Below are 11,714 nucleotides of genomic sequence, written 5' to 3'. Positions count from 1 at the left end.
GGACCTCCTAGGATGAGGATAAAATACTGCCTTTTGGGGGCCTTTTTCCAAATTTTGGCTTCCTGAGGCCCATGCTTAGTGGTCCCGCTTCCTATGGATCACCTGACACCCATCTGCCTCCCCTAAACCACAACGAACCCCTCAAATGAGCAAAATTATTTCCAGAATCAATGCAGAATATCACCTGGCAAGGGGCACCTGGGTGGTTCAGTGGTTGAGCATCTGCCTTCGGCTCAGATAGTGATCCTGGGGTCCTGGGATCAAGTTCCACATCAGACTCCCCACAGGAGCCTCTCTCTCTGTGTCTCTCATGAATAAATAAAATATCAGGAAAGAAAGAAAGAGGAAAAGAAAGAAAATAAGAAAGAAAGTCACCTGGCAAGAAAGAGTCCTCTGAAAAGAGATGCCAGGACTTGGGGCTAAGTATCCAATAACTGATTATTTTTTTTCAATTAAATCCAGTAACTTTGGGTTTTCAAGGGCAAATGAGGAAAGCTTCCAGTGCCCTTCAGGAACTCATTGTCTGTTGGAGGAGCCAGACCCATAAAACCTTGTAATATATGAGGATAAGAATTTAATGACAGATCTAAATCAACTCAAATGAAAGAGACTTTAAATAAAAGCTGGGCTTTGAAGGATATATAGGAGCTTGTCAGGAGACTATGGATTTTTCCAGAAGCAGCAGAGACCCATATCTGTAAGCAAAGGCTCAGAGGCTGAAACAGGCATGGTGCACTGGGGGTCAAGGGTAGTTTAGCATGGCTGGCACAATTAAGAAGTAATTGGGTATTTAAGGAGAGGATACTGGAGACGAGGTAGGGGCCACAGTTGGAGGGTTAACCATTTCCATCTTTACCTACCAGGAACTGGGGATCATGGGAAGTTAAGGAGTAGGGGAGGCGGTGGCTGAATCTGTTTGACCAGGAGAGCCATGTGCTAGGCCAGAGCTGGAGATAAAAACAGGAACTCTTTCTTCCACCTCCATCTACAAGTAGATTGTGCTCATAGTTAGAGTGACCAGCTCAAGAAAGGTTTGTGGGAAATCAGGCTTCCCTGTCAGTCTACCTCAGAATAGCACATTGGTTGGGAGATAGAAAGCCTGGGGCCTTTTGACTCTGTAGAGGATAATATTGGATGTTAGAAAAATCCTTCTGAACTGGGGTGTATCCATTTTGCATGTAACTGTACCTGTCCAGCAGACTGAAGACTGAAGTATTAGGAGAGAAATGCTTTGAGTATGTCAGCAAGAAGGAGAAACAAAAACCAAACACTAATTCATACAGGGAATCTCAGTTTCCCGTTTCATAAAATCCCACCCCTACCTTCGTTTTGTGAGGACCTACTGAGGTAAAGGAGAATGTAAAGGCTTCATAGGTCTCATAGGGGTGTGCAGAAGGAAAGGGTTACCAACGCACCAGCAGAAAGTGACCTGGTCAGACAAGGTGCCTGCTGATTGAAAAAAATCCCTTCCATCTGTCATGTCTAAGAGACTCTGCTTCGTGGCTTGCACCGGTTCACTTACCTCTCTAGCTTTCAGCGAGTAGATCTAGAGTTCCTTCGATACCTCTGTAAAGTTATTTACCCAGTTTAGCTTTTGAGTGGGCTGAGTGTCTGCCTTAGGCTCAGGTTGTGATCCTGGGGTCCTGGGATCAAGTTCTACATCAGGCTCCCCGCGGGAAGACTGCTTCTCCCTCTGCCTACGTCTCTGCCTCTCTGTTTCTTTCATGAGTAAATAAAATCTTTAAAAAAAAGTGAGTATTGTAGATATAGCATCCAGGTGTCGCAGCAGGCTGGCCCCATTCAATAGTGTGTTGATCCAATGCCAGTGAGTACAGATTCAAGTATCATAGGTGATGTAGGTTTTATTACCCCACTCAAACCCCCTGGGCTGGACAGGCTTGATTATTTGTCCTAATTGATTTTAGATCATTGCCAAACCTCCACCTGAGGCTCCATCCAGCTATGGATCTATCTACCTATCTACCTACCTACCTATCTGCCTACCTACCTACCTATGTAGATAGAGCTATTTCTCTTGTCTCTTGCTCTCTTTAGATGATATCATGCACTACGGAGATGAAAAGAGACATAAAAGGATGACAAATGACCCTCACGCTTTAGGGAATCATTATAATTATTGTGTGGTACCAGTGAAAAATGCTCTGCTACCTATAATCAGATGTCAAAGGGATCCTGGAAATGTGAAATTACTTTTTGTTATGAAGATGTGTTTGTATTTATTTCCTCCTTTTCCTTTAAGAACAAGTGGCAAAGGACATTTGGGAGGGCAGGTCGCAACATGCTGACTTGTCTAGGGTGCCGGAGAAGACTGAGGCGATCTGAAAAAGTATTACATCAACGGTATTGTGGAAAACAATTAGAAAGGTGGCCTCCCGCTGTACGTGATTCCAGAGAAGCAGTTTGATTGATGCTCCTACCTTATGCGCCCTCCTCTGCCCAGCTGAGCTAACCAGCTCTGGTAGGCCTTCTAGATATCAGCCTGAAAGATTTATGCGAGCACGGCAGCTGTTGGGCAGTTCTGTATTTTGACTGCAACGGGGGCATTGAAGCTCTAGGTGCCTTCATCAGGATTTAAGAATTTATTAGATTTTCAGATGTTAAGAAATTTATTCAAGATTTACTTTTTTGTTCTAAAGTTAAGGCTTCCGAAGAGTGTTTGCTTCCAACTTTCGTTTTAGTTTCACTTAATATGAAAAAAAAAAAAAGAGGTTTTATTTGTTTATTTATTTATTTTGAGGCTTTATTTTCATACGGCATCCTGGTTGTCGCAGTAGTTCCTTTGCATTTTCACAGGTAGATCATTCCGTGATATATTCCACAGCATCCATTATGTAGAGAGCTCTTGGTGGTTTTATATGAAATATGAGTGGATGACTCTGCACGTGAACGGTGAGTGATAGATTCATAAACAAACTTTAGGAGGCAGATATAGATTCAGTTTAGCACTGCAAAAACATGTCACTATTCACTCGTCTCTAGAAGGTGCTAAGAAAGTCTGAATACATAAAAATACATAATAAAATGATTAAAGAATGGAATATGTAAGCTAAAAAGGTTTGTGGAGGACTGGACGGTGTCTATGGGTGTTTAAGGGAGGGAGGAGAGGAGGGGGGAGAAACAGAATATGGACAAGTTGACGTAGGTATGTGTGGTGGCGCATTGAATGGGGCTTCAGAAGCCAGAACATACGATAGAACAGGTGGCTGACCGAGGCCTGCTAAATTTAGTTACTCCCGTATATCAAAATACAACAGGTACCATCACTGCTTGTTTTAAGTTTCCCCTGTGGACTCGCTTGCGTGGCAAAAGGACTGCATCACCCGGGCTTGCTTTTTCCTTTCCTTTTCTTTCCTTTTTTTTTTAAAAGATTTTATTTATTTATTTATAAAATAAATAAGCCCGATGTGGGATTTGATCCTAGGACTCCAGGATCATGCCCTGGGCTGAAGGCAGGCGCTAAACCGCTGAGCCACCCAGGGATCCCCGGGGGCTTTCTTATACGCAAAGAAATTATATGTAAACATTGTTGATCTCCAAATATGAAATAACATCACATGTTTCTAAGTTGGAACAATTTTTGAATGAAAAAAAATGATTCCCTCGACCATCCTACTTGAGATGGTGAAGATTCCTGTTTTAACAAACCGAAACGTTATTAATTGTAGGGAGGTTCAGCAGGTTTTCAGGGAGAAAGCCTATTTTGCTGGAAAGGGAATTTTGCTGGACAGGAAGAGAGAGACCGAAAAAGTCTGTTGATGTGTAGGCAACACTATTGTTCCTCTTTTGTGTTGTGTGTGCACAAGTTAAAATCTAGGACATATAAAATTAAATGTCATAAGGAAAATGTAATAAGCAGGCATCTCAATTGTTAGGTGCTCTTTATTATACAGTATAAACGGCTCTGTAACGTGGTAATGACAGGACACCTTAGCGCTCAGAACTGATAGGTATGAGAGTAAATAGTTTTGGCTATTTGTGCACATTGCATCGTTCTGTCCTGTGCCATTTTTGGAAAATCTTCCTTTTTCACTGTCGCTATTGAAGCTTGCCTTTTCGGGCTAGAAAAGATTCATGTGAGTGATGTTTCCCTATGACATCAGAAGAATCTTATTATGTTCTGCTATTTGGAGATGTTTCTCCTTTTTGAGGTAATAGGCACTTGGCCAACATGAAGATGGTATCAGCCATTCAGTAAACACTTTTCGTACACAACCCTGTGCCCGACGTCTCCGTAGGAGAGAAAGGTGGATCACAACAGCAACAACCACAATGTAACACGAAGAAAAACACATTCCAATGCAGGCTTCTTGTTTAAATAGCTTTAATTGCTTTTAAAAATAAAGCCTAAATATTTGCACCTGCTTTCTTAAACGGTTCTCCCACGTTAAATACTTATTTGGAAACGGTAGAAAATCTAAGTGGAGAAAACCAGGGTTAATATTTTGGCATTTCCTTCCAGTCCTTCCTCTTAACGTTTCTGTTGCTTCCCTCACTCCTTCAATGCACACACCAACTTATACGATTGGAATCATACTGTTTATACTCCTAGATCCTGCTTTTTCCACTTAACATACCACGAGCATTTTTCCATGTCATTAAATATGCTTTGAATATGTTCTTGGCCACATAAAATTCCATCCTATCAATGCACCTGTTTTCTTTTAAGCTAAGACACATGCCATGTTTTCCAGTCATGCTGGACTCTTAAAAGCCAAGGGGGGAAAAAAACACTGTTGATCCACCACGAGGCGCTTCTGAATTTATTCTCTTGTTTATAAGATGCCCCTACACTTCTGGACACGACATATAATAGATAGTTAATAAGCAGCCTAAGGAAGAGGCCAGTCAGCTTGTTTGCTTGACCATGCTGGTCACCCGCATCACCATTACGAACGCATGAAGGGTCAACAAGTGTCACAAGTGCTTTTTCCATTTTGTAACTGAAGCAAACAAAATTCACTCTTGTGTGCTCACCTCAAAAAAGGATCAGTACAATTTTAAAATTGAGTAACTTCGGAAATACGCTACAGGCTTACAAAAACACCAAAGATGCACTTAAATTCACTTTACGCGTAGGTTTTGTAACTGAGTCATTTCTAATTAACGCGTTTCAATCTGCAGGATCTACGGAGGACGGGTGAAGTTTTAAAATACTCTGCCAGAAAATCTGGTTCTGACCTCTTTAGGACTAGAACTAGTCTCTGCAAAACACACACACACACACAAACACAAAGCATAAATGAATCCTTTAATCCTCAGGAGGGCACTGTGGAACTACATTCTTAGGGTTCTCTGCTGTGGGGAAGGTTCTTTTGTTCCTCAAATTGTTCTGAGTGCAAGGCTGGCCCCCTGAGAACGATTTTTATATTTTCGTTAAGTTTTAAAGAGAAACCACAGGGATCTCTTAAAATATGAAACTGGAACGTGTGTATTTGATGACTACTTTCCTATTAAACTGAGCCGTTCCTACCTGGAGATTCACATTCAGGTAAGGAAATTGCTTTCGCGTACTTTTACGTGCATTTGGGGAAGAGCAACCTAAACCAGGTTAGGTTTACCTCTATGATCTCCAATATTCAGCTTCCAGCCTTACGTTAAGTTCGACAGTACTTACTGAACTTTCTGTGACATGCTTTCCCAGGGGGAAGAACAGAACAAAAACAATGTTCAGATAAAATATTATAGGTTTATTTAAAACTTAATTCTCACCTTGAGTATGCAAAATACAAACTCCACAAAATGTTCATTTTTTACTTTGTAGTTTACAAATATACAAAATAGAAGTTTGCTTAAATTTATATTACATATTTATTAAGGCAAGGAACTATATAGAAAAAAACATTTGTTCTGCTTAAGGCATACTTGGGAATAAACCATTGTACAAATTATTGCACATCTGAAACCACAGTGCATTAACAGACTGTCTGCATAAAAAACGTTAAAGAAGTAAACCAGGCGTATTTACCTGACTTAGGTCATAAATGTAGATCGGAAGACAAAAATAGATTTTCCTTGTCAAAGTATGCAGCAGTTTGAGAACTTTGGCTTCCTCATTTGGTACCTTTAGAACCAAGACTCACCAAGCACCATCGTTTAGGTTATTAAAACACATTTTCTGTACCTGAATTTCTTCCTCTTCGTCTAATATCATAATAATGGCTTTTAGAAGGCAAAGAAAATACAAGGTGATCTTTATGCTTATATTGCATCGAAACACAATTCAAGGGAATTCTGGTCTTCCCTCCCCCCATCTCATGGATCTAATTTATACCCTGATATCCACACCTTCCAGTCACCCCCCTTTGGTGTTTTGTAAGTCCAGGAATATTTCAAGTTGGATTTAGAATTGGAATGATAGAAGATCCAGTCACAGACCCCATCTGTTTCTTTGATTTGTCTTCTGGTTTCCTGTGTCTCCTGATTATCCACTCACAAGTTGGCTTGTTGGGAACTTGACCGTGATTGTAGTGCTTTCTAGCTGGGTTCCTCCCCTCCCCGGGGTGGGAGGGAAGACAGTGTGAAAGGTAAAAACAAAAACAAAAAAAAATACTGAATTCTCTTCTGGCAGTGTGGGTCACATCCACTGTTTGGGGATTTAAAAGTGCCTCTTCATGTGTAAGGCGAGGTGGTCCGACCTGGAGAAGGCCCTGTCGCACTTCTGGCACTGGAAGGGGCGGTGCCCGGTGTGTTTGCGGTAGTGCCTCGTCAGTTCGTCCGAGCGGGCGAATTTCCACCCACAGCCGTCCCAATCACAGTGGTAGGGTTTCTCACCTGGGAGAGGAAGAGAACCGCCCCCCAATGTTGAAGCCATTGTCGCGTGTAATGCACAATTGGCTAAAACTGGAGGCCAAATATCAAACCAACTCCCCAAGCACCCCACTCTGAAAGAAGCCAGCAATGTTTCTGGACCCCCTCAAGGCCCTATTAAATTTCAGATCATAAATAGGAACACTAAGCTTAAAGCATTCTTTTTTTTTTTAGGGGAACAGACCTACACTTCTATATTGCTTAACATTGTCACTCTTTGGAGGCCAAGCGTCACAGGGGTGGGAATGAATTTGGGAGCTAACTTGTCTCTTCCACCCAAACCAAGACACAGTCTCCTATATCCACCACAACTGGGTAGAAGCCACCAGCACCGACTTTTTTCTGCGTAAGCATTTCTGGTATTTTAATGAATCCTACACCTGTATGACCTTATGTACCTACACTTAGGTGACATGGAATTCTCTGCAGTGACCATCCTAAACCACAATCTTAGCAATCGTAACCATTCAATTCTTGAAATTTAAATAGAACCTACTTATGAAAGCTTAGAAAAATAAAAGGAGTGCGAATCTGGGAACAACCAGTGAAGAAAAATTAAAAACTGATAACAAGACCTGTTTTGAAAAATTTTGAAAAATTAAAAACTGATAACAAGACCTAACGTACTTTTTGTACCACAGCATGGAATTTCTCTTTTTTTAAGATTTTAAGTATAATCTCTACGCCCAACTTGGGGCCGGAACCCACAACCTCGAGATCAAGAGTTGCACCCTCCACTGACTGAGCCAGCCAGGGGCCCGCGCAAAGTGTCATTTCTTGATAACAAGGGCAGTGGCTCGCTCAAACCAGGTACGTCCGAGAGGCCCAAATGCAGCCTGGAATCTCCCTGCCTTTCAAAAGCCTAACAGAACTGCGCACGTTCAAGCACTGATACCATCCATCAAGCAAAGGGCTCTTGGGCAAAAAAGGAGGCGCCAGTTTGGTTTGCTGTTCTGTTCTGTCCTGTGATCCAGGGGATGGAGGAGATAGGCTGCACCCCACATCCCAAGGGAGCCCCTGAGAAGTGCCCAGTTGGCCAGTGGGGCTGCACACTGACCCCCACCCCCGGCTCCCCTTTGGCAGCTTCTGTTCTCCTACCTGTGTGGGTTCGCAGGTGTGCCTTGAGATGAGAACTCTTCGTGTAGGTCTTGCCGCAGCCCGCATAATCACAAGTGTGAGTGGCTGTCCTTTTCCGGGGCCATGACCTTCTCCCCCTCTTTGGTTTCGGCTCCTCCGGCATGCAGGAACCAGGCGGCATGAGCTCTAGGGGTGGAGAAGGTGGGGTGAGCATCATCCCCTGAGCCCCCGGAGGGCCGGCTGACGCAGGGCTCCCCAGCCCCAGAGCTATACGAATCCCCAGGACTGACCTTGGTAATGGAGCGGTGGGACCTGCGGCTGCATCTGGTCTGGCAAAAAGGGCGGGTAGTTGGGCCCGGGGTGGGGGTGAAAGCCCGGGGGGAGTGGAAGGGCGGGGTGACAGTCCCTGCTGCTCAGCAGTTCCTCGGCGCCCAGGGTCGGGGTAGTCCTGCTGGGGAGCTGCCGCCCCAGGGGGAAGTCGTGCGCTGGCGGCCGGTGGCCGTTGCTGAGAGGGGGTCCGGTGCCCAAGTGGGCCTCCAGGGGCCGGCCGACCGTGCACGACGAGACCGCCTCCTGCTTGATCTTGGGGCACATGCGCGGCGGGCCGCCGCTGTAGGGCGCCACCACCACCGGGTGGCTGCCATCCGGGCTGCCCTTGCTAACACTGATGACCGACGGGCTGCCGTACTCGCTGCCAGGGGCGCTCAGCGACGCCTTCAGCACGAACTTGCCCATCAGCCCGCCACCTGGCGGCTGCGGCTGCGGCTGCGGCTGCGGCTGCTGCGGCGGGATGTACACGGGGTCCAACTCGGGCCGGAGCAGCTCAGCCACGAAGCCGCCCGAGGGGCTCACGTCGTTGATGTCCGCCAGGTTGAAGGGAGCCGCGGGAGGGGGCACGGGCTCCCGGCTGTAGAGGAGGCCGCCGCCGCCCCCGCCGCCGCCGCCCGGCGCCACGCCCGGGTCCCCCCCGGCCCGGAGCGGGTAGCTGAAGCTGCAGGTGGAGGGCGCACTGGCCGCACCGCTGCTCGACGGCGAGGACGACGACGAGGCCGACGCCGACGAGGACACGGTGGCGGCCACGGACTCCGGATGGGACAGCGAGTTGGAGAGGATGAAGTCCAGGTCCAGGAGGTCGTTGAACTCCTCCGTCTCCCTCCGGGGTAGCAGAGCGGGGTTGCTGCCGCCACAGGCCGCGCCGACTCCGCCGCCTTCCAGGTCGGGGGCCACGGCCGCCGCCGCCAGGTCGTAGGGGCGGCCGGGGAGCACCGGGGGAAGTCGCTTCATGTGCGAGAGCTCCTCCCGCCAGCGCTGCGGGAACAGGACGGGAGAGGGGCCGTCGGTGCCGGGCCGGGCCGGCGGGGAGCGCCGGGGGGCGGGGCGGGGCGGGGCTGCGGGGGGCTGCGGGCGGCTGCGGGGGGCCGCGGGGGCCCGCGGGGGCCCGCGCTGCAGGCAAGCCCGGCCCGGCCCCGGGCCCCGCGGGGAGGCGGTGCGTCGGCCTGGAGGCTGTGGGCGTGTGTGAGCCGGCGCCTCGGGCTCGGCAGCCCGGGTCCCTCCCCGGCCGGATCCCGGGGTCGCTCCGGCCGCCCCTGGACCGGGGACGCCGAGGGGCTGCGTCTGCGCCCCCGCCACCAGCCCCCGCCCCCGCGCCAGGCTCGCTCGGGCCCGGGCGGCGTCCGCGGGCGCATCCGCCTCCCGGCCGGTGGCCCCCGCGCGCTCGGAGACGTGTGCCGGCCCGGGGCGCGCCCCCGGCGGCTCCGCGGCGGCCGGACCACACGCACGTACGCGGGGCCGAGGGCGCGGAGGCCACCCCGGGAGCGCGGCGGGGCCCGGGGCCCGTGCGGTGGCCGCTCCTTCCCCGCGCCGGGCGCCTCCCCGTGACCCCGGGGCTCCGCCCGTCCCCACCGCAGCCGCAGAAGCCCCCCGGACGCTCCTGGCCTTTCGGGGCAACACTCACGTTATTCGGGGCACCTGCTGGACGCAGGGTCTTCTCCCTTCCCGCCGGGCCGGACGCGAACGTGGAGAAGGACGGGAGCAGAGCGTCGCTGACAGCCATGTCAGACTCGCCAGGTGGCTGCCTGCGGGCCGGGGCGGGGCGCAGAGGCGGGGGTCAGGGGGCCGCGCTCCGACGCCGCCCAGGCGCGGCCCCCGGGTCCGCGGCCGTCGCCCCTCCCTGCGCCCCGCGCTGCACCTACCTCATTAATGTGGGGGCCCAGAAGGTCCTCGGGAGTCCGAAGCAGTGGGGGTACCCAAACCCCAAAGTCAACGAAGAGGGGAAAAAAAAAAAAAAAAAAGAGACGAAGCCAAAACCAAAAACCCCAAACTGCCCGAGATCCTTCTTTGGATTAAATATTATAAACGGGAGATGCCTTTTTCTTGCTTGCTTGCTTGCTTTTTTTTTTTTTTTTTTTTGAAAAGTTCCTCTGTACACAAAAGTCCTTAGAGAAGTTGTAAACTCGTAAAAGCAGACGAGGAGCCGAGGCGCGTAAGTAGGTCCGGTGGCCGAGCTGCGCTGCGCTCCCTCCGACTCAGCGGCGTCCTCCAGCGCTGTCGCGGTCGCGGTCGCGGTCGCGGTCGCGGGGGCCGCGGCGGTCGCCGTGGGCGCGGGGGCCGCGGCCGGGCTGGCGGGCGGGCGGCGCCGCCAGGTGAGACTGGCCGCGGTGGCGCGGGGCTGCGGACGGGGCGGCGGCGCGGCGCGCGGAGTCCGGGGGGCCGAGCGGGGCGCGCGCGGCCATGGGCGCTGGCCGCGGGCGGGTGGGTGGGTGGGTGGGGGGCCGGAGGGGCGGGGAGGGGCGCTTGGCGGCTCCCGGGGCCGCCGCCGCCCGCCGCCGCCTCTGCTCCCCGCGCGCCCGCAGCCGCGCTCGCGCTCTCGGGCCGGGGAACTGCCGGCGGCCGCCGCGCGCTCCTTACTTAACTTCTCGGCTCCCGCCCTACCCCGCCTCCTCCCCGCGGTGCGCCGCGGCCCGCCGCCAGGCCCCGCCCCTCCTTTCTTCTCCCCTCCCTCCCGCGGCCCCCCCGCGCGTTGCCATGGCAGCTAAATAAACAAACTCGGCGCACGTGGGGGCGGGGGAGAGGGAGGGGCGCGGGCGGGGCGGGGCCGGGCCGGGCCGGGCCGGGCCGAGCCGTGACGCCAGCCCGGCAGCTGGCGGGCAGGAGCCGCGCTGACGCCGGCGGCGGCGGCGGCGGCGGCGGCGGCTGCCCGGGCGCGGGGCGCGGGGCGCGGGGCGCGGGCTACCGGTGCGCTCCGCGGGGCCGAAGCCCGTGGCCGAGGGGCCCGCTGGGGGCGGGGGGGTCGGTGCGGCCTCGGCGCCCCGCCCCCACCGCCGCTCCGGCCGCGCTCGCCGCGCAGTCTGCGCGCTGGAGAGAAGCGCGGTTATCCGCGTGACTCCTGCAGCCGCCGGTCCCTCCCCTGCGCGCGCAGCGGCCCTGCCGGGCTCCGGGCCGGGCCCCGCGGGGTTCGCCGTGGCCGCGCGGCGCTGCGGCGGCAGTGGGAGCCGGAGGGCGGCCGCCCGGGGCGGGACGCGGGGTTGCGGGCTCGGGATTTCAGGGCCGGGGAGCGGGCGCGCGGGCTCCAGGCCGGAGGGAGGCCGACCGCGGCGGACGCCTTCCAGCCCGGGGAGCTCAAGCGCTCCACGAGCCTCGCACCCTCTTTCCGCTCTACGGATGGGGACACTGAGTCATAAAGGGGGGAAGCGGCGAGATAAAGGTCTGCGGGGCGCGTCGCTGGAGAGCGGCCACGTGCCAGGACGTGGAGCCGCGCGCCGGGACCCCGCTTCCCGAAAGGGGCCCGACGGGCTCGGGCGGCCGTTCCC

The 11,714-nt window shown here is 52.8% G+C and overlaps 1 protein-coding gene across 1 annotated transcript; it reads right to left on the bottom strand.

The window, feature by feature from the left end:
• Window positions 1-5,687: 5,687 nt before the first annotated feature.
• Window positions 5,688-10,533, bottom strand: KLF4 (KLF transcription factor 4). Its single transcript, XM_055302741.1, has 5 exons — window positions 10,098-10,533; window positions 9,860-9,980; window positions 8,196-9,213; window positions 7,927-8,091; window positions 5,688-6,792 (listed from the first exon to the last, which is right to left on the bottom strand). The coding sequence occupies exons 1-5, from the start codon at window positions 10,100-10,102 to the stop codon at window positions 6,617-6,619; spliced, it is 1,485 nt and encodes a 494-aa protein (XP_055158716.1). The 5' UTR covers window positions 10,103-10,533; the 3' UTR covers window positions 5,688-6,616.
• Between the last annotated feature and the right edge of the window lie 1,181 nt (window positions 10,534-11,714).

This window comes from Nyctereutes procyonoides, unplaced genomic scaffold, assembly GCF_905146905.1.
Source record: "Nyctereutes procyonoides isolate TBG_1078 unplaced genomic scaffold, NYPRO_anot_genome, whole genome shotgun sequence".
NCBI classification, from domain to species: Eukaryota; Metazoa; Chordata; class Mammalia; order Carnivora; family Canidae; genus Nyctereutes; species Nyctereutes procyonoides.
Note: the sequence above shows the minus strand (reverse complement) of the source record. Positions and strands in the feature narration are given on the sequence as shown.